This window comes from Nyctereutes procyonoides, unplaced genomic scaffold, assembly GCF_905146905.1.
Source record: "Nyctereutes procyonoides isolate TBG_1078 unplaced genomic scaffold, NYPRO_anot_genome, whole genome shotgun sequence".
NCBI lineage: Eukaryota > Metazoa > Chordata > Mammalia > Carnivora > Canidae > Nyctereutes > Nyctereutes procyonoides.
The window spans coordinates 30,038,846-30,060,819 of record NW_026575047.1 but is presented as its reverse complement, the minus strand read 5'-3'; the positions used below and the strand labels follow the sequence as shown (position 1 = coordinate 30,060,819).

Here is a 21,974-nt window from a genome sequence, read left to right as displayed (position 1 = left end):
CTGCTGTGGGCCCCATGTGTGGGGAGGTTGGGGACCTTCTTGGACTCAAAGACAGGTGGGGCACGCTTCTTTGCGACCATGCTGCCTCCTCTAGGAAGCCCTCCCTGCTGTATGTTGGCAGTCCCCTAGCTGACACAGGTGTCATGCTTCTGCCTCCCAGACGGGAGCCCTGAGGGCAGGACCCACCATGCTGACCAGCCTGGGTGGGGCAAGAGTCTGTGGACTCACTGGACTGGGAAGGGGAGAGTGTGGGAGACATAAAGGAGTTCATTGCTCACCGCTGGCCATCTCATGGAACACCAAAGGTAATGATCCTCAATTAGAGGAAATGGGGAAGTAGGCTAGTTTTCAGTATATCGTTTACACTTGTTGTTTAGACTGAACTAAGAGTTTTTGCAGGCCTCCATGATTTCCCCAGGGTCCCTCAGGGGTCTGTGACTCCGTAGGTGGGAACAGGCTGCTGCTTCTCTGGCAGCTGGGGGAGCCCAGGGAGGGTGGTCAGTGCAGGTAGGAGAGCAGAGGGGTGGGCCGCACCTGGAGCACCTGGGGACCCCACGGTGCTTGGATCTGTGTGCAGTCTTTGCCAGAGGCTTGGCACAATCCCCGCGGAGTACGGTCTCTATCCTTGTAGGGGCAAGAGGTTACTGTCCCTACTTAGGGGGGTGAACAGTGAGGCCCGGGGATGAGGGCAGAGCCAGGAGCCTTCCATGGCACTGCATGTCCTGTGAGGGCTGGGAGTGTGCACGCAGAGACCATTGCCATTTGTGTGGTCATGGGAGCCGAGTGCATGGACTCTGGTGTCACACTCGTCTCCCCCTGAGGCTGTGACAGCCTCCCCGCTCCCTCTGAGGGCCTGATCCTCAGTCCTGGTCCTCACCCCCAGTCGCTGGTGAGGACCAGGCTCCTTCCTGGTGGTGTATGGCAACCTCAGCCCTCCCTGGGACTGGCAGGCCCTGGGGAAGCCACATGGAGCAGCAGAGAGGAGGCGACTGGGAGCATGTACTCTGCCCTGGTGAACACACTGGACACCAGGACAGGGACATGGGTGGACTTCAGCCTGGTGAACTGCAGTGTCTCCTCGCATGATGGTCTTTCACATATACACACCTAGGATCTCATTTTTAAATCTTTTCATATAGATTAAAACATGACAGGATTCATTTTTGAAGGAATGCGCGGATAATTGGCAGATATGTGACATCTTTTGAAAAGCCAGGGTGTAAAAAAAAAAGAAAAAAAAAAGAAAAGCCAGGGTGTGACACACTCTAGAGGTGGGCTTTTCTGCAGGGCAAGTGGAGTCAGGCCTGGGATCACAGCTGGGCTGGGCTTCAGTGTGGGGCCTCAGAGGAGGTGCCCACAGAAGGCTGCTTGGGCAGGAGGAGGGGTGTGCGAGTGTGAGGTGGCTGCTCGTGGGGTGGATGCTCGGTCCTGTCCCTCTGTCCCTGCTCAGTGACTCTGGAGGAGTGTTTGGTCTCCAGTACATCGGTGGCCTGTGCAGCCACTGCCCTGGGGGTGGCACTTGTGCATGTGAGCACACACATTCTCATGCACATGTGTGTTCTCACTCTCACAAGCACACTTAGACATGCGCTAGTGCATACTGCACACTCCCATGCACATTCACAGGTACACACAAATCCCTGCCCTCAAGCCCACCTGTGAGAGATTTAACAGATGGGGAAGGTACGCCTTGTCTCCATGGCCCTAGAGAGGCTGGGGACTCCTGGCCCAGGATGCCAACGGGAAGCAAGATTCTGCCCTGGACAGACATTTGGGGCAGTAGCTTCACCTGCTACATCAGGGTGCCAGGCAGCCCGAGCCCCTCTGCTTTCCACACCCACCTCCAGCCACGCCTCATAGCCAGAGCCAGTAGGTGCCGGCAGGACCCTCGTGGAGACGCCCCGTCCCACACCATGCTCAGCGGTCACCGCACCATCTGTGGCATGAACACAACAAGCAGAGCAATTTCCCAGAAGTCTAAACATTGACTGTGAGCTTAGACTCCCTTAAACGAGTTGAGCCATAATTATGCTTAGTGTGACAGCCTCTTCTGCAGCAGGCTTCGTTGGGAGGAACCGCTGTGTCCTCAGTGGCAGGACAGCCCCACCTCTCACTGCCACACACACACGTGTGCACTGATGTCCTCCACGTGGGATCTGCCTTTTCTTACTGGGCCCATTGGTGTCCACTCTGCCTGAGGAACACTTTCTGAGCCCAGCAGGTGAGAGAAGGACTTGGGGTTGGAAGGCCGGTTCTGGGTCTGAATGGGCTTCCTGGGGCAGCAGAAGCAAACTACCCCATGCCAGGGCTTCAAACAATGGAAACCACATGGTTCTGGAGGTGAAATCCAAAATCAGGAGCCATGCTCTCTCTGGAGGCCCCAGGGGAGCAGCCTTCCCTCCAGTCCTGGCTCCAGGTGTTTCCTGTGCTCCCTCCAGCTCCCCTCCGGCCACATGCAGCCTCCTCTCCATATGTCTCCTCTGCTCCTCTTACAAGGACCCTTGTCATCATCGTGGTCAGATGTGGAGCCTCCCTGGACAGTCCAGTCACAGGTTCTGGGGTTTGATGTGGACGCATTTCTTGGGGAGCTCTCCCACTCCCCCCAGGGGAGCCACTGCATCAAAGCCATCTTCATGGGAGAGGCAACGAAGGCAGCATTCCGAAGCTGTGAGCTGTGAGGAGGCTCTGCTAGAGGCTGAAGCCCATCTAGCATCACAGCCATGGAGAAAGCCTTTATTCCCACAGATAGTCCACTTCTAGGTCTCCCCTCGACTAATGAATTCATACTATTTGTTTAACAGACACAGATTGGGAGGTTTGTGAGGGGTGGTGCTGCCTTTGATTTTGGACATACAGCAATGAACCAAAGAAGTTGCTGCTGGGCCAGCCTTGTATTCTCCCAGAGTAAGACACAGAATCGGCACACACATGCTATGTCAGGGAGCTGAGTGTCCTGAGGAACACTGTGCAGGTAGGGGTAGGAAGAGAGCTGGGGGGGTGGGGTGGGCATGGTTCCTGCTTGTGGTCAAGGAAAGGCCTCCAATAGAGCATACCAGATAGAGGCATCTGGGGGTACCCAGAAAAAGAAATTCTGGGCCCATTGACACCTGTGTAAAGGCCCTGTGGTCATAGTGTGTTTGGCTTCTTTGGGACAGCAAGGAGGAAGTCTGAGAAGCATGTGGGAGGAGAGGTGGACAGAAGGGTCCAGACTCTGCAAGGCCCTAGAAGCTTCAGTAAGGCTTTTTGCTTTTACATGGACTAACTGGGAAGTAGAGGTGGACATGTTCTGACTTCTGTTTGGAAAGATTCTTTGTCCTAGGCCTTTGGTAATCTTGGTAGGACCTGCAGCTCCCAAGGTGGCCCCTGGTGTGTCCAGGGAAGTTTCTACCTGCCAAGTCCTTGGTGCTGGGCTCCTCTGAGGCCTAGGGTGAGTCCTGCCTCCATGCATCTGCCAGGGGCTGCCCAGTGGGCATGCCGAGCTAGGCAGGGCTCTGCAGTAGCCCTTGGGCCTGGCCTCTGAACACAGTCCCTAAGCTGTCAGCCTGCTGCCTGTGGGCAGAGGGGAAGGGGCAAGCCCTGGCAGATGCTGGTGCATGGGAAGGCAGGGTGTTTCCCTGTAGAGGGGTATGCCCCTCTGCCTTTAGCCTGCAGTGTGTCCAGCATGGGTCCGTGCCTGCCACTGGCCCATGAACAATCAGCACTCTTCCAAAGGGGTGGCCATAGGCAGTGTGCAAATAGTGACCATCCATGTGGCCCCTGGGACTGATCAGACGCAGACAAGGTGTAGGCTCACATCCCAGGTGAGGTCCCAGCTTCTGCCTCCTGAGGTCTGTTCTTTGGCTCCCCTCAGCCTTTAATTTTTTTTTTTTTTAATATTTTTATTTTATTTATGATAGTCACACAGAGAGAGAGAGAGAGAGAGAGAGAGAGGCAGAGACACAGGCAGAGGGAGAAGCAGGCTCCATGCACCGGGAGCCCGACGTGGGATTCGATCCCGGGTCTCCAGGATCGCGCCCTGGGCCAAAGGCAGGCGCCAAACCGCTGCGCCACCCAGGGATCCCTCCCCTCAGCCTTTAAAGTAGTCTCTCCACCTAGGATTAGTGTCCTCATGGGTCCCCACCATCCCCGTACCCCCACTCTGCCCAAGTCTCAGGGGGCCACCGGCTTCAGGATCCACGGCCTCCGCGGCATTGGCCTGCCAGGCTGGGGCTACAGGGCTGAACCCCCAGGGTGCCCCCAGAGCCGCCTCTACCTGTGCTTGGACACAGACTCCCACCACAGCAGGGTTGTGGTGCCATCTGCTGCCAGCAGGCATGTCCTTTCTCCTCAAGATAATGTTTATTCTGATGACAGAAGTAACACGTGCTCATAGAAGACACGTTGGAAAAGACTAATTTATCCGTAGTCCTACTATTTTTTTTAAAGATTTATTTTTATTTATTTATGATAGACATAGAGAAAGAGAGAGAGGCAGAGACACAGGCAGAGGGAGAAGCAGGCTCCACGCTGGGAGCCCGATGCGGGACTCGCTCCCGGGACTCCAGGATCACGCCCTGGGCCAAAGGCAGGCGCGAAACCACTGAGCCACCTAGGGATCCCACCGTAATCCTACTATTCAGATAAATATGATGATATTAATGCTTTGATCATCTTTCCCCATCTCTCACTATGTACATATGATATCTCTAATTTTTTAATACTATTTTTTATTTACTATTTTAACTTTTCTAGCATCTAACTATCCTTCTACAAAGTGGAAATTGTGGGGATCCCTGGGTGGCTCAGCGGTTTAGTGCCTGCCTTCGACCCAGGGCGTGATCCTGGAGTTCCGGGATCGAGTCCCACATCAGGCTCCCTGCATGGAGCCTCCTTTTCCCTCTGTCTGTGTCTCTGCCCCCGCCCCCCCGCCCCCATCTCTCATGAATAAATTTTAAAAATCTTTAAAAAAAAAAACAAGGTGGAAATTGTATGTATGCAACTGAATTTGTTGAGCCAACCCACTGTTGATAGGCATTTAGCTTGTGAGCTCTTTCCTGTATATGAGTTTGCTGGATGGTTACAATAAAAATATTCCTTTATTGTTTTAGGAGTACACTGCAGTGTATGTTCATATGCTTGCAGTTACGGTCACACTTCCATCACCCCGTAAGGAAACCCCATCCACATTAGCAGGGGCTCCCCATCTCCCCACCGCCAGCCCCTGGCCGCCCTCCTCCACCCCCCGTCTCTATATATTTGCCTTTTCTAGACATTTCAAATACGTGGAGTCACCCACTATGTGACCGTGTCACAGCCTCATGTCTTCCTGGCCTTGCATCTCATGGCACACACACAACCTCCTCTTCTGGCTGAATCATGTTCCACTGCATGGACGGACCCTGTTTGTTCATCCATTCACCTGTGGATGGACGCTTGGACTCTGTCCACCTTTTGGCTCTGGGAAAGAATGCTGCCGTGAATGTTTGTGTTGGGTTTGGGTCCCTGCTTCCAAATCTTCTGGGTAAAGCTGTCACCTGAGGCTGAGGATCCTGGCCGGTGACACTGTGAATGCTCTTTCTTTATTCAGCATCCAGGGCAGGGATGGGAGGTAGGGGGCAGCCAGGTCCCCCAGCCCCCAGGCCAAAAGTCAGGGGCCCTGTTCCTCAGGAGGAGGGAGCCGAGTGTCAGCCAGCCCAGCCCCTGTCTGCTTTGGCTGCTCCACCTTCCAGTGAAGCATTAGATGCTCATAAGTGAATAATCCTTAATGTTAGATGCTGGGTGAAGCGCACACAGCCCCCGATGAAGGTGAGGAGCCCACAGAGCCTGCAGCCCCATTCAGCCTGGCCTTCCCCTGCACTGGGTGGGCCAGGGGGTGTCATTTTTGTGCTTCTTCCTGGTCTTATGTCACAGGGTGCACCCCCCTGCATAGACCTGGGGCCGGTCTGTGTTTCTCCACCATGCATCAGGGACCCACATGGCACCTTGTTGACTTGGCCACTGCACGACCCCTGAGCCACCCTGAAGATCCGCTCATGTCTGCGGACCACAGGGGCAGAGCACCGCATGCTTCTGGGTGGCAGCCCTAGCTCATGCTGCCCTCCCGCAAAATTCCCTCCAAGGTGCGGACAGCCAAGGACCCCAGGTGCTGAGATAGGCCACTGGCGTGGACAGCAGACTAACTCCCTACTTGGAAGGAAGAGGAGGTGGTGTGGGCAGTGGTCTGCAACTTTTAAATGAATTATAATGAATATTTCCAGACAGATAAAAGGCTTGAATCTGTGAAACAGGGAGAGCATAATTAAAACGTCAGGGGGAAGGTTGGAAAGCAAAATGGAGAGATTTTCCTAGGTTGTAGGACAGATGGGAGAGAGAAGAGAGGAGGTGAGTGATGGATGCCCCCCCCCCAGGAGGGCCTGGCAGCCACTGGGCAAAACAAGGGAAAATATATATATGGTGGGGGCAGGACTCTGTCCTACAACATTGGCCCACAACAGGAATTCACCCTCTCACCTTAGTGAGGCTGGCAGTCTGAAATTGGGCAGGACCACATCCCCTCCAGCGGCTCTGGGGCAGGGTCCTCTTCCAGCTTCTAGGGCTGCAGGTACCCCTCAGCCTGTGGCCGCATTCCCTTCCCCTGCACCCTGGCCTCACACCCTCCTGCTCTCCTGTCCAACAGCGTCCCCACATGAGGACACTTGTCCTTGGATTAGGGCCACCTGATAATCCAAGATGACTTTCTCCTCTCTAGCTGCAAAGACCCTTTATGCGAATAAGTCACACTTGCTGGTTCCAGGGGTCACAGTGTGGGCACATATTTGGGGGGCCACCATTCACCCCCACTGCATAGGGTGTAAGTAGGTGAGTCGAATCTCCCTTAGGAGAAAGTCAGTAGATAATGTTAATCCGGATGATAGATGACCCTGTGAGTCTGCACTGAGTAGTCTACACCTCACCCAGAGAGGGCAGGAGCTGAGAGTGAAAGCTGGTAGGCAGGGCAGGGGCACGGTCAGAAGCCCTACTGTGCCAGGGGCTCCTTAGGTTCAGGACATCAGGACGCTGCTAACATCCTGCTAACGTTGTGAAGCTCTTGAACCTCGATACTCAGCTCCCGTGCACTAGGCACCTCCAAGGCAAAGAGCATTTTGTTCTCACTCATGGGTTTTCGGGTTCCAGAAGCCCCTGGCCATGCCCCCACCCCATGCATCCCGTATTTCCTTCCTTGGCAGTGGCTCCACGGACAGATCCTGCTCCTCAGACAAGGCTGCGCTGGAGGCAGCACCCATGGCCACAAGGGAGAAGATCCGGTCCAGGTTCCACGGCAGCCACGACCTGATCCACCGCCTGTTTGTCTGCATTTCAGGTGCCCGGCTGGGCTGGGGTGGGGTGGGCAGAGCTCCAGGGGTTGGGCAGCGCCCGGGTGGACAAGGTGCGGGGTGCAGGGGGTGCCAGGTCCTTCCCACTTTATCTGGGGTCTTCCCCCCACCCCTGTGTCATTTCTTCACCCCAACCCAGTGGGGAGGAAGACTTAAGTCCTCACTAGGGCCCCAGGTGTGATTGGGGACTCATGGGTCCCGTGGGGGCCTCAGCCACCCATGAGGGAGGTTCTGTCCAGTTGGTGGTTCAGTGTTTAGTGCGCCCTGCCCAACTTTGTTTCCTTCTCTAGGGATGGCTACCTGCTGGGGGAGGGGAGGCAACCTAGCTGCAGGCTTGTTTCCCCTGGGGAGTTCAGAGGGCATGAGCTTCTCTTAGCCCTGTGTTTAAAATAACTAACACATCCACGTGGTTCAAAGCATAAACGTGTGCACTGAAGCCCCCTTCCTGGCATCCTGCCTGCCCTTCCTGCCCCCACCCTTGAGAGATGGGCTCAGACGGTGCTTGGCCTGCAGCCTGCTCTGGCCCGCCCGCTGGGTAGGAATGCTGCCTGTGGCCTGGCAGTCCCTGCAGAACCAGGGCTGTCCCGTGCTGCCGAGGGCACCGGGGCACTGCCGAGCCAAGCCAGGTGGGACCAGTCGCCCGAACTCAGGTGACTCAGCTCTAGTTCACACAGATTTGTCTGGGGGGGTGGAGGAAGTATTGTGCCCAGCAGGTGCTCAGTGCAGTTGCCAGTGTACAAATCCTCCAGAAGCGCTGATGGCACCACTGTTGGTCGGACAGCTCACTGGGCTTCCCATTCTGTGGGGTGCCCGCAGCTTTTCCCTCACTTTGCTGTACTTGGCAGCCGGGTCTGCCCCCCGAGACCTAACCTGGCTTTTCACTGAGAAACACCCTCATTTAGGGAGGGAAGAGACTTCTACAGTGAGGGTGGGGACATGCTCTCCTACTGGGGAGCTTCTAGGAATAGAGCAAAAGGCTGGGCACTGGGCACCCGCTGTGGGGGGTGCCACCTCTGCTCCCCTAGTCACACGGATCCCCACTGGGGCCCTGCCGCCAAGGTGATTGCCAGGGGCCAGGGGTGCATCTCAGTGCACGTGTGACTGTGTCTGTGGGCTGGCCACAGTAGGGCTCCAGGCTCAGCCCTCAGGGAGAAGCTGGACCATCAGGGGTGATGGCTGTGACCCTAAGGATGAAGGGCACAGAGGATAACCGAAGGCCAGTGGCAGGGCTGTCTGTAAGTCTCCTTCCCTTGACTCCTGAGCTTTCACTTGGGCCAAGCTGTGGCCGGGGGGCTGGGTGGCCTCCTCTGGCCCTGGCCAACCTGAGGGCGTGTTAGTCTTGGGCCAAGAGCTCTGGCAGCGGTGGTGGCATCCAGCTGGCTGCTGCACTAAGCCTCTGTGGCTGGTTGGCTTGACCTGTCCTCTCTTTGTCCTCCTCTCCAGGGGTAGCTGACCAGCTGCAGACAAACTATGCCAGTGACCTGAGAAGTATTCTCAAGACCCTTTTTGAGGTCATGGCCACCAAGCCAGAAACAGATGACAAAGAGAAGCTAAAGAAGGGTGAGTGTCACCCAGGGCGTGTCTGTGCCAACCCGGGAGCTGTACCTCCCCACCCTGAGCATGTGCACACAGCCCTACATAGCCACCTAGCTTTTACATGTCCCCCCCCCACTCTAGCCAGAACCCACTTGGCACTGCCAGGCTCCCTGCTAGGGACCAATGGGCACATGGCACAGGCCTCAGGAGGCCGCCTGCCCTGGCACCTCTGCAGGTGGCTCCCAACCCCACACGCACAGGCCGTGGCCTGCAGTACCTCTTGGCCTCCCCCTGTAGGAGCCCCAGCAAGGTCACCCAACTTCCTGGGGCCAACAGGCTGGGAGGGGCCATGCCATTCCCCTTAAAGTTGAGACCAGACGTGGCACAGAGTCACTTCTCCCAAATTCCATCTGCTGGAGCTGTCAGAGGCCAGCCCAGAGTCAAGGAGGGGACCTAGGTCCCCTCTCCATGGGGGAAGTGGCCGTTTATAACCTGTGGCTGCCTATGACCTTCCTCACGTATTTACAGTTGTCCACACATCTCAGGCACAGACATGCACTCACACACGTATGTTTGCATACTCCCATGTGCATAGGGTGGGGAGGGGGCCTGACCCCTGCTCGTCCTCCCCTGGCCCTGGGCTGAGATACCTGTTCTGGGCGAGCTGCCTGTCCTCACAGGGCGTCTGGACACACAGGGTATCCTGCTCAGCCCTAGAGCCCACCCCCTGCCCAGCAGGGAACATCCTAGCTAGTGGGGAGGAGAGAGAGCAGTCACCCCAGCTCTGCCTCCTGGTATCTGAACCACCAGCCTGTCAGGGAATTCTGGGCAGAGCTGCTTCCTGAAACATCATGATTCAGAAAAGGTAGGTGACACAAAGCAGTTCTGTAAGCAAGGGTGGCAGGTTCCTTGGCTTCCGTCCAGGCCTGACACCTGCTGCCTCAGGATCACAGCCCGGGGGGACCTTCCCACGTGTAGACAGTGCAGGAGCTCTGGGGTTTGGGGGCCTGCTGGCTGGCTACAGGGCAGCTGACCCCTGCTGGCCACACTGCTGCCCACATGCGGGTGGGCCTACTGGGGCCCGTGCTTGTACATCAACCTCTCCCTTTCCTTTCTCTTCTAGTGACCCAAAGCCTGCGGAGTGCGGCCTTAGAAGACTGTGCCCTGTGCCAGGAGACCCTATCGTCCTCTGAACTGGCAGCCAAGACCCGGGATGGGGACTTGGAAGGTGTGTGTTGAGTCTGTGCTGTGTGCTGGGCAGGGGGCAAGGACCCAACCTGGACTGTCCCCCTCTCTTTCCTGGATGCAGAATTCATGACAGCACTACTGCTCCAACTGGGGTTCCCTCCTTGCAGGGCTGCAGGCTACAATGTGTGCTCATATGGAAGCCCATGGACCTTGCCCCCTGGAGGTCAGACCTTCTGGGGACCTGGTGGCTTAGTGACCAGAGCAGCTTGGGGATGCCGGGCAGCACATCTGTGGGAGTGGGGGCCCCCCAGGAGTCTGGAAGGGGCTGGAGGCCTAGGAGAGGTGCCAAGATGGATGGTAGCCACAGGCCTGCCCAGGCATCAAACGTGAATGGGGCCCAGAAGGAGGCTGAGGTTGACCTCACGATAGGCCTGAGGTCACAGCCCTCAGGGCTGACCCAGCTGGTACCCACCTCAGGGCCTTCCTGGTGCCTCCCAGTCCCCTGGAGGTGCCAGAGGCTATGGGCGTGGGGTGTCAGGAGAAGCACAAGCTCCTTGCCCCAGTGTTCTAGAAAATCATACATGATGGTACAAAGCACCTATTATAGGAGCTTGGGAATCCTCTGCTCAGGGAGCGTAATGTGAATGTAATGAACTGCATTGCCCAGTGCACAGGCAAGGGTCACATCCTCCCTGTGGGTTGCAGCCCAGCCTCCTCCTTGAAGTGGCACCCCTGGACAGGCCCAGGAAGTCCTTGGGACCCTTAGAGTCCTCTCCAGGAGTGTGTCTGGCCTAATCTGTCTGAGCTGAGGCCCTGACCTAATGAGGCCCAAAGGAGCTAGCATTGCCATCCAGGATTTCCCTGGGGCCAGCCTCAGATTTTACACAGGGATGGCAAGCATGAGAGACGACCTCCCTGCAGTGTGGGGATGAGCTGACTGGGCCCAGAATGTAAGCTGGGAGGGTTGGTTCTGTGCAGGCAGGCAGGGAGCAGGGCAGATCCTCCAGGGGAGTAGGGAGGCAGGGGACCCCAGGCCCTTCTTGGACAGCAGCCTTGCCAAGCTCTGTTTGGAGGCACTGAGGATGGGGCCTAGGGATGCAGGCCAGTGCCCACGTGAGCATCGAGCCTGGGGGCCATGTGAGGCTGCACAGACCACCTCTGAGCACATGCTGTGGCCCGGGGGAGGGATCTGAGATGCTGTGCCCCCATGGCTGTTGGTGCCAACCTTAGGGCCTGGCACGCTGTAGTCACCTTGATGCCTGAAATGAGAGGAAACTGCCCATCTCGCTGTGTATGGCAGCCCACCCACTCCACCCCGTGCTCATGTGCCTCCCAAATTCCAGAGCAGATCTCCATAGAGGCTTCTGTCAGCGAGGGCCTCAGGAGTTGAGCTAGGCCACATGCGGCATGGAAGGAGGAGGTGGCCCCTGGCCCAGCCTGGCCTGCCCGCATGTCAGGGAGGAGGCAGCTGGGTGTCCCCCTGGGCCTCCAGGACCCCAAGAGCCCGAGAACTGCTTTGGAGCCAGGGGTGCAAGGCTGGGGGTACTTGAGGCCCCCATAGAGTGTGCCTAGAGCTGAGCAAGGGTAGGGGGTGATTTCTTCATTTTGCAGCCACTGCCTCTGCCCAAGGGCTCTGTCAGGTGAGGTGCTGACAAGATAGGCTCCCCACCAACCTCATCCATCTGTGTGATGCCGCCAGTCTCCCAAGACTGAGACTGTAGCCTGTAGCCAGTAAGGGGGTCCAGGGGAAGCGAGGGAGGAGGAGGGCCCGGCCATCCAGCCTGAGGCGCCTGCGCACTGCCTCCCACCCCAGCCCACCTGCTCCCGGCTGGCACCCCACACAGCTCCCTCTGGCTGACCGCACTCTCACTGTCACAGATCCACCTGAATGGGTCCCAGATGAGGCCTGCGGCTTCTGCACTGCATGCAAAGCGCCCTTCACTGTCATCCGCCGGAAGCACCACTGCCGCAGCTGCGGGAAGGTGAGAGGGATAGGGTGGCCCAAGGACCATGGCTGGAGCCACCCCAGGGGGCTGTGCACAGAATTCAGAAGTCAGGACGAATGCCCCAGGAGCCCGACGAGGCCTTGAGGGTCTTTGTGCAGACGTCCCTGAGCCTGGGGCGCCACTCTGACCTGGCACAGGGTGTGGACCTCAGACACGGAGCCCCTGGCCACTTGAGAGCCAGGGACGTGGAGGGAAGAGGGTCTGAACGGGAGCCTGGAGCAGCCATGGAGTGGGGTCAGGCCTGCCAGGATTTCTGAGGGTCCCAGTCCCACTTCTTGGTCCTTCATAGCCCCACCACTAACGCCCTGCCTGGTTTCGGAGGGAGGGGTGAGGTCGGGAGGGGTGAGGTGCAGAGTCGGGGGCCTGCTGGGGACCCTGGCTCACGATCCCCACCACCTGGCCCTTGAATTCCAGATCTTCTGCTCCCGCTGCTCCTCACACTCGGCGCCGCTGCCCCGCTATGGGCAGGTGAAGCCTGTCCGTGTGTGCACGCACTGCTACATGTTCCACGTCACACCGTTCTACAGCGACAAGGCGGGCATTTGACACACAGCCCTGGCACTCCCCAGACCAGCCAGGGCCTGAAGGACTCCCAGGAAGGAGGTGCCGCTGGCTATGGGAGGGTTTTCACTGCATTCATTGAACTGCTGCCACCCCCACTGGAGGAGGCTGCAGGCTGCCCAGACTTCCAGAACGTCCAGCACCTCCGTCCCACCCACCCTGGCCCTCCGACTTGTGGGGACCCCCAGCCAGCTGTAGGAGCTGACAGGAGGTTGGCTGCAGGCAGTGGGGGTATCCAGGGCTGCCAGGTGGCTGCCTGGGCACGGGTGGGCTCTCGTCCTGCCTGCCCCTTGCCCCCGGGCCCCTGGCCTGCTGAGCCCTGCCCTGAGGTAGAAGAGCCTACTCTTGCCTGCAGAAGTGGGGGTTACACCCAGAGCTAAAGCCTGGGCAGAAGGTGGACACCTCCAGGAAAGGGGCCAGGCCTCAGGGTCCCCTAGGACTTCCCCATGCACTGCCCATTCTCTCTCCCTGCCCTGAGCCCATGGCTGCACCTTGTTCCCCAGCGCTGCCTGTCCCTGCTCCCCTGGGGACCTTGGCCAGACAACAGGCATCTTCTTTATTCTCAGGTGGGGAGATGCAGATATACACCCAGCTCCTCCAGGCCAGCAGGTGAGCCCCTGCCCAAGTGTGCCCACCTGCTGACAACATGGAGGCAAACGGCTGCCCACACCATGCTGAGACCCAGCTCCCCAGGTTCTTGGGCCCGGGAGGCCAAGGACCACTGGATGTTGCCCACCTGCTACCATGACCCCCTCCCCTCTGTCCCTCTCCCAGGGGACCCTGGCCCACCTCCTAGACCCTGGATTGGCCCAGCCCCTGGGCCGAGGCAGCCAGCGGGCCCTAGCACGGACACCTCAGGCTTAAATCTCAGGCTTCACATTGCAGTGACGATTGCAGCTTTATTTTTAGAGAGATGGCACACTACTGCTTCTTTTATAAGAAAATCCAACTACTGCTGAACAGTGGGTACACATGCACAGAAACGGCTTCTGGGGTGGAAGTATACAACAGAGGGAATATTATGTATTGAGATTATTTTTATTTTCTAAATGCTGTAATTCGAAGCCATTTCCATAAATCTCTTTAAGGATTGCAGACACTCGTTTCTGATGTGAACGCGGCCTTCTTTTTTCTGTCTGGGAAGTGGTGGTGTTCTTGCTAATATGCATTCTCCCCTAGGAAGCATGGGGCTTCTGCACTCTTGGGACAGGCTCAGGGCTCCCACCAGCCCTTAGGTGAGGGGTGGCCAAGCTGCCCCCTCACAAAAACCCCATCCCATGCCCTGTGAGGGCTCCGGGGTCTCCACTGCCTGCCTACTTGCCCAGCCCATTTTCTCATGTGTCCTCGGCTCAGACCCCTGGCCTATGTGTGTGTTGAGGGCTGTGCTCTTGGACCCCCCCACCTTGGAGTACCCCCCACCCTGATCCAGGGCTGGGCCACCCACCTACCTAGGGGCTGCCTTCTGGAGTGCCCTGGGGAGAAGGCAGGCAGGCTGGCTGCACCCTGGGGTTGCCATGGCAATGGCCCCTTCCTCTGCTCTTGGAGGCTGGTCTCCTGGGAATTGGGTGCCCAGTCCCTTGGAGGTGAACACTGGGCCCCCAGAGGATAGGGAATGGCTGGGAGAAACCCCAGAAGGCACCAGGCCCACTTTCTTCCTGAGAGGTGAAAGTGTTTAGGATTTGGGGGCTCCCTAGGAGCCATCCTGAGTCTAGGAGCAGAAGAGAAGGAGTGTCTCCAGCTGTGCACCTGGACAGAGCCCTTCCCACCTCTGGGGGTGGCTGCAGCTGGTGTCTCACTAGTTGGACAGCGGTGCCTTCTGGAAGGTCATGTGGTGGGTAGAGGCAGCCCCTGCTGCCAACTGACCAGGAAGTCAGCTCCTATGGAGAGATGCTGTGGGGTCCCCCTTCCTCTCCACAACAGACACCCCCAGTTGTCAACTTCCAGACTGAAGACATGATGAGCCATTCTCATCCTCCCGATCACGCTGGGAGGAGCGGAGACCCAGGGAAGAGGGTCTGCCTGCCCTGGCATAGACAGGCCCCCCTCCAGCAGGAGAGCTCTGGGTGTGGCCTGGAGCCAGGAGGCCCTCCACGTGGACTTGGCTGCCTATGCATCCCCACCCTGGGCTGCCCCTCAGGAAGATCTCAGGCCACAGGAGTCCTCAGCAAGGGTGATTAGCAGTACCATTTGTTCCTGACTCCAGAGACTTTCCATGCTAAGCTAGGGACGTGTGGTCACTCTGTCCTCCTGCAGGGCTCTCCACACCACAAGGGCAGAGCCAAGACCTGGTGAGAGGGGATTAGTCCAACACAGAGTCTCTTCCTTGGGAAGGTTCTAGAAGGAATGGCCTGCTGCCCAGCACAGTAGGGGCTCAGGACCAGGAAACCTTGGGGTGGGACTGGGAGAAAGCCCAGGGATCAGCCCTTGCAAGCTGGCCTCAGGCCTTGAGCAGACAAGCCTTCCCCGAGCCTCCAGTTCCCCTTGTCACTGCCATTATGGCCTTCTGAGTGCTGTCCCCTCCACTCCCCTTGACAGTCCCCTGAGGAGGCAGGACCTCAGTGTCATTTCTCATGTCATGTGAGAAACAGGCTCACAGAAGCTAGTAGGTGTTGTTGGCCTTTAGGAGGGTCCCAGGCAAGGCAGGAGCAGCACACACCAACCAGCCCCGCTAGCTGTGCCTAGAGAGCCACTTCTGAAGGCAACTCTGCAGACAGGAGCCCCAACAACATCAGAGAACCTGTGGCACCCCCTGCCTGGCATCAGGTGGAAGGGAGGGCTGCCAGGAGCTGGGAACACCTGGGTTTGTCTTGCCTACCTCGCCGCTCTCCTGAGCTGTGCACAGGCCCTGGGAGAAGGCCTTCTGTGATCCCCAACACCACCACCCCAAGCTTCTGGCAACAGCAGGGGGCCCAAGGCCTGACTGGGCCCCACAGGGCTCAGGACCTGGATGCAGCCTGCAGGATATGGAGTTAGAGGATAGAGGGTCTGGGCAGGGAGCACCCACGGCTCTCTATATCCAGGGAGGCCCTCAGGCATCCCTGGGGCAGAGAGAGCCTCTATACTCAGCCTTCGGGTGGGTAGATGGGGTAGGGGAGGAGGGGGTGCCTATCCAGTGCCACCCTCCCCTGCAGGCTCCGTCCAGAGGGCCCCCCCCCCCAGCTTCTAGAGGTCCCCCTGCTACCTGCCCCCCATCATGGCTCACCCGTCCCCACTGACAGGTACGGTCACCCTGCCCTCAGCCTGGACGTGCAGGCAGGCAGCCACTGGCACCAGCTGTGTGGCCCTGGGTGGGGCAGGAGCACACAAGACAAGGACTGTTTCATGTCCTGGCTGCTGATGAAGGTGATGGGATGATATCACCCCAGGAGACCACTGGGGGAGCAGGCCTGGAGGGGTGCTCCCCTTCTTCTGGGGCCCAGGACAGGCCCCTTCCAGGGTCTCCAACCCCTCCAGGGTCCCCCACCCGCTCCAGCATCCCCTCCCCTTTCAGGGTCCACCCCCCTTCTTCCACGGTCCTTCGCCCCCTCCAGGGTACCCGCTACAGCCCCTGATGGCCACCAGGGGGCGCCATCCTGCAGTCTGCTCTCCAAGCGAGGCCTGGCTGCCAGGGCAACGGGGGCCCGCTGAGAAGGCCCTGGAGGCAGGCCAGAGGGCCCCCACTCAGCAAGCACTACACACCGGGCAGACCACATCCATGATCTGTCTGAGGGTGGGGAGGAGGGGTCCTGCTTGGAGCTGGATACCTGAAACCACCAGGGCTGGGGCTGAGGGCTAATAGCACCAGGGAGGCATGTGGTTTCTCTGCCACTCCCAGCTCCTCTGGTTCCCTGGACTCTGTAGTGGGAGCTGGGGAAAGGTGAACAGTACTCAAAGTGCCTGCCTGTGCCAACCCCATGACCCAGAGTCCTGAAGGCACTTATCTCTTCAGAGGCCTACCCAAAGCCACCTCCTCTAGGCAGCCTTCCCAGACAGCATCGACCCAACCCCCACCCTCACACACATTCTCAGAGCACAGCCTGGGGTCAGCAAAGCTCTCAGAGCCTCTCCTGCCTCTGAGACTAGTGAGGGGCAGATTCTACCACCGAGTAGTTGCTCAAAGTTAATGTCACTCCAAAGACAAAAATGCAAGCAAGTCTCTGGATTCTGCTGGTATTGCTCACTGCACTTTGAGCTGGGCAAAGATGGACACGCAGACACTGCAGACCTGCCCTGCTCTTGGGGGTCTGCAGGTCTGGGCGGAGGTGGGTGAGCTGGCTGGGTGAGCTGGGCCCTGGGGGATAAGCAGGATATCCGTGGAGAATAGGATGCCAGGGCCACAGAAGCACAGAACAGCCCTGAGAGTTTGAGCAATGGTGGCAGTCCTGGCAAGGATAGGGTACAGATAGGGATCACAGCTGGGTCACCCCAGGCACCAAATTCAGGCTTTGTTCTGAGGGCACTGGGGGGTCATGGAATAGTTCTGAGCAAGAGAAGGCATGGTCAGATCTGTGGTTTGGACACCTCACAGCGAGATGGGTGGGTGGGACAGAGCCCAGGGTCCCATCAGAGGCGGTAATGTGGCTTTAGCCATAGAAGCTGCTGGATGACCAGGTGCCCAGGTATGGGGAGCTGGGGGTGGGTTTCAGGGCCTCCAGCTTAAGACTGGAAGGTCTCTGCCCTAAGACCACATGTAGCAGGCAGGTACAGCCTGGAAGGCCCAGAAGGCTTCCTAGAAGAGGTGGAGGAACAGGCCAGAAAAGCCTAGGCCAGAGAACCCCAGAAGGCAGTAGTGGGAGAGGAGCTTTTGGGTTGGGCCTGGAGGCCCCTATTGTCTGTGGGAGGGAGACCTGCCCACCTAGCCCTGGCTACCCTCAGAGAGGAGTGGGCCCACAGCCATCAGTGGCCTTGGAGCAGCAACAAGGCTAACCCCGGTCCCCGGTCACACCCCATATGGGCCTGGAAGCTAACTAGGTCCCTGGCCCTGAGCTGTCAGAGCTTCTGGCCCTCTGGATATCTTGGCCACACACACACACACACACACACACACACACACACACACACTTCATTTAATTTACAATTGTCTTAGTTGTCCCCGGGGTCATCGAGTATAGTGGGAAAACTTGTAAAGTGAGAAAAAAATCTACTCTCAAAATTGTTCACAAATATAATAAACTATTTTCTTAATTTTAAAAATAACATTGACATCATGTTAGCTAAGCAGACATTTAATTATGTCTTCATGCATCTTGATAACATTGCTGCCCCCTTACGTATTCTGGAGACCCTTTTCTCCTGAATGTTAAGCTTTATTGAATTCTCCTGAATGTTAAGCTTTGTTGAAGACCCCCAAATGCTCAGAGGCCCAGCCTGGTGCTTGTGGCTGGATGGCTGGGCCAGCGGCCACTCCAACCCAGCCAGGTTCAACGGTGACTGATGCTGACTGTGACTGGGCAGACCCTGCCCCATATCTCTGTGTGTGAGACCAATGGTTAGAAGCATTTGCTGATTTGGGGCTGATGTTAATATTACCACCACATTCTGGGCACTGCTTTGTGTCCTGCCCACTGCTGCCTGGGACTTTCCATGGATCCTTCTTTTTACCCCAAAGCCACCCCAAAAGGCAGGTACTGTCAACTGTTTTATAGCTGTGACACATGCTGAGAGAGGTTAAAGCAACCTGGCCAAGGTGTTGTGGCCAGACTAGAATCCAGGGACACTTTAGGGGGACCCAGCAACAGAAGCCCCCTGGGACTCTCCTCTGGTGCTGGCACACACCAGACACCTCAGGGCAAGGGAGCCACGGCTTCTGGAAGGCTGGCTGTCTTGCTGGGCTAGGCATGGTTCTGGAGTGCCTGATGACCCCAGGCCAGGCTCTTTGCCACCCCTGCCCCACCCCCAGTCCCAGAATTTGCCTGCTGGGAGCTAACCAAACCTGCACAGCTCTCCCATCCCCACATCCACAGCAGGCAGGGCAGCCCTTTGCTCTCAGCCTCCTGCCTGAAATGCTGGGGCTGGGGACCCAGGGGGACTAGGGAGTCTACCCCAGTGACTGAGGAGGCAAGGGAGGAGGTGGAGCCAAGGCTGGGTCATCCTAGAAGCAGGAGGAGGAGGCTTTGGAGGAAGAAGGGCCTTGCGGACCTTCACAGCCTGGATGGGGTAGGGTGCCTCCTGGTGCTGCTGAGGGCCATGGGCGTGTTTCCAAGTCGGGGCTGTGAAGTCGGAAAGGGAGCCAGGACCCAGGAGGCTTGGGGAGCTATGAAGCAATTTCCTAGAGGTTTCTTTCCCTCAGATCTCCTCAGAGCCCTGAATACCCTCATAGGATCCTGGAGGTGGGGACTAAGCCTGCCTTTCCCGAGCTCCAATGCCAGCAAGCCTCCTGTCATCCTCCAAACGCCAGAAGAGGTGGACACCGAGGCCAGGGTGGAGGTGGAAGATGAAACCAGGAAAGCCCGGGCAGAGGGCGCCTGCCAGTCAAATCGAGAAGTCCTTTCTGGATCCAGGCCCCACTCCTCCTACAGCCCAGGCTGGGAGCTCTGGGGTGGGCTGGGCTCCCCCAAAGGACAGGGAGAGAGTGTGGGCTGGTGCAGGACGGGGCATGGTGCAGGGTGCCTGGGGGATGATCGGGAGTGGTGGGCAGGACAGGTCTGTGGCGCCTCTCCGGTTCTAGATGGAGGTGGGGGAGGGGGGCCTGAGAGGTCTGCATCCTTCCTCAGGGGCATGGACTCTGGAGAAGGGGTGGGAAGGGCTGGGCAGGCATGGGCGAAGGGGAAGTAAGGAGGCAGCCAGCCTAGCCCAGGCTCAGGGAAGCCTCCCTGGAAGAGGTGACACAATCATTAGACACTTGCCCTACACACCAAGGGGTGGCACAGGGCCTGCGCTTTGGAGCCTGGCCCGGCCAGCTGCACCTATGCTACACCCCACCCCCAACATACCTGGAGAGGGCACATTGAGGCTCGTGGGTGTGGACACTTGGTTGGCCCCACGTGAGACGAGCACTGCCCCAACCCTGTTCATCCTCCCTTGCAGTTTAGTATCCTCCCTGGGGGCTCTATCTGGTCCACAAGGCTCCTCCCTGGTTGCCTTTCCACGCCTGGGGCCCTGATGCCTTCACCCATGCCAGTCCCTGGCCCTCCTGTCCAGCCCCTAGTTCACAGACCACTTTTCCCTTCCCTCCCACACACAGCTTGTGTTCTGGAGTCACCCACTCTCGCAGGCAGCGTGGAGCCATTGGGGAGTGCTTGGGAAAGGGGTCCCGGAAACAGCCAGGCTGCAGATGGAGGCAAGCTGGGGTGCAGAGTGCACATGGTTCCCATGGTCATGCCTGGGTGCTTGCTCCGCTGGCTGTGACACAGAGCATGCCTCACACCCCACTGCAGTTAGTAGGGTGGGCATCCAGCAGGTGCACTCACCTGGACAAGGTGCCAGCTTTAAGACTGGGGCCAGCAACCCACCCTTCCCATAAGCAGGGATGAAATGACTCTGCAAAATGCTGACCCTTAGGTGGTGAACCTACACCCCCAAACTCTGAATGTATCTGCCCCTCCCCAGAGTGGGGCACCTCCTTTATTCTGTGCGGCTTTAGGGCCTCTGCCCTGGTTCTGGGTTGACTATGGGGCAGGAGCAGGAAGGGCTAGGGTTACCATCCAGGGGCTGTCTTAATGTCCATGCAGGGCTGTCTAATGGCAGTATCCAAGTTCCCCATTGGGTCTCACTGAGCTCTGTTGGGAGGGCTGGGGAGTGGACAACACATCCCTAGCCCCATTTCTCAGGTCACACAACTGGTTCTCACCCCCTGGCAAGTAGTGTTGGGGTAGGAGGTGGCCTGTTCTCCATGCTCCTGGGTCACCAGCCCTGAGTCACCTTATGGGAGCTCTAATGTACATGCTACTGGAATTGCAAGGAGATTCTGACCAAACCCTAAGCCTCAGGATTTCCAGTTTCCTTATCTGTGAATTGGGGATTCAGATATACATGAGGGAATGTATATGAAACATTCAATAGCTCCTAGGACAGAAAGTGCTGAGATTTTTAGTTTCTGTTCTGTTTTTAATTTATTTTTTTTAATTTTTTTATTTATTTATGATAATCAGAGAGAGAGAGAGAGAGGCAGAGACACAGGCAGAGGGAGCCTGATGTGGGATTCGATCCCGGGTCTCCAGGATCGCGCCCTGGGCCAAAGGCAGGCGCCAAACCGCTGCGCCACCCAGGGATCCCTTCTGTTCTGTTTTGTTGGTGGCAGCAGTGCCCCACTTAGAACTTTGGGCAGGGAGGGTGGGGGTCCAGCCACCTTATCCCCACCCTCTCAACCTGCTGGCCCCGTCCTCAGCAGCTCCCAGGCAAGACGCCTCAACAATGGGTGAGAAGGAAGCCGGAAGGGACCCGAGGCCAGTGTGGGGCTCCCCTCCAGGCTGCTGCTCCTACGGTGCCGGCCGGCGTGGCCACGAGGACCTCTCTCCCAGCAGCCAGAGCTTGAGGAGGGGTTGATCCCCTCCCGCGGAGGGCAACTCTCTTTCCTAGAACGCGCTTCCCTGGCTCCTTGGCCAGAGGGGACCAGCACCGAGAACGTCTTGGGATGTCCCCGCTCTTCAGATATGAGCATGCCACCCTCACTGTTGGGGCCCCTCCGCTCGGGCCTGGGGTCCAGCGGGCAGCTCAGAGCGCCCTCCCTCTCTGGGTCATTGTCGCTGAGATGATCCGGCTCTTGGGCTCTGACCTCCTCCACCCCTCCTCCGGGCTCCGGGCTCCGGCCCCCGGCCCTCGCTGTGGTCACTGTGTCCGGCGGGAAAGGGTATCGTTTTGCAGCCCACCCCAGGTCCCCTGTCCCCGCGGAGCTGTCCCGGGGTGGCCGGGGCTTGCACAGTGCGCGCACCCCATGGCCCGCGTACCCTCACGCGCCCCGAAGCACCGGCCCCGGGGCGTGCAGTCCCCCGGCACTCCGCTTCCTCTCGGCAACCCGTCCGGCCGCGGCGCCCTCATTGGCCGCGCGCCCCGCAGCCGCCCATTGGTCCGCGGGGCCTGTTTTACATAGAGCGCTCTGAGCCAATCGGCGCGCAGAGCCTACTTAACATGCACAGCAGCCACCAGTCAGCGAGCGCGGGGGCCGGGCCACCACGTGCTGTTGCTAAGCTTGGGCTTCTAAATTGTTACTAGCGCGGCCGGCCTATAGGAACCGAGCATCGCATCTGTCAACATTCTCGGCCCGGCCCGAGGCGTTCGGACGGCTCCCATTGGCCCCGGCCCGACCCAGCGCCCGCCCCCAGAGCCGCAGCGCCGGCCCCCATTGGCTACGCCGGCCGCCGCTCGCCCTTATGTGTCAATTTGAGGGCCCGAGGCGGAGGGTGGCGGCCGAGCG

The 21,974-nt window shown here is 58.3% G+C and overlaps 1 protein-coding gene across 2 annotated transcripts in view; it reads left to right on the top strand.

Annotated features, from left to right (window-relative positions):
• ZFYVE28 (zinc finger FYVE-type containing 28) overlaps positions 1-13,692 on the top strand; it is a 114,395-nt gene extending 100,703 nt beyond the window's left edge. For both annotated transcript variants that reach the window (XM_055326900.1, XM_055326899.1), the window contains 5 exons: positions 7,206-7,339; positions 8,796-8,912; positions 10,012-10,116; positions 11,955-12,058; positions 12,497-13,692. In XM_055326900.1, the coding sequence (XP_055182875.1) occupies positions 7,206-7,339; positions 8,796-8,912; positions 10,012-10,116; positions 11,955-12,058; positions 12,497-12,628 (592 nt within the window). In that variant the 3' untranslated portion in view covers positions 12,629-13,692. The remainder of the gene's footprint in view (positions 1-7,205; positions 7,340-8,795; positions 8,913-10,011; positions 10,117-11,954; positions 12,059-12,496) is intronic.
• Positions 13,693-21,974: the final 8,282 nt, after the last annotated feature.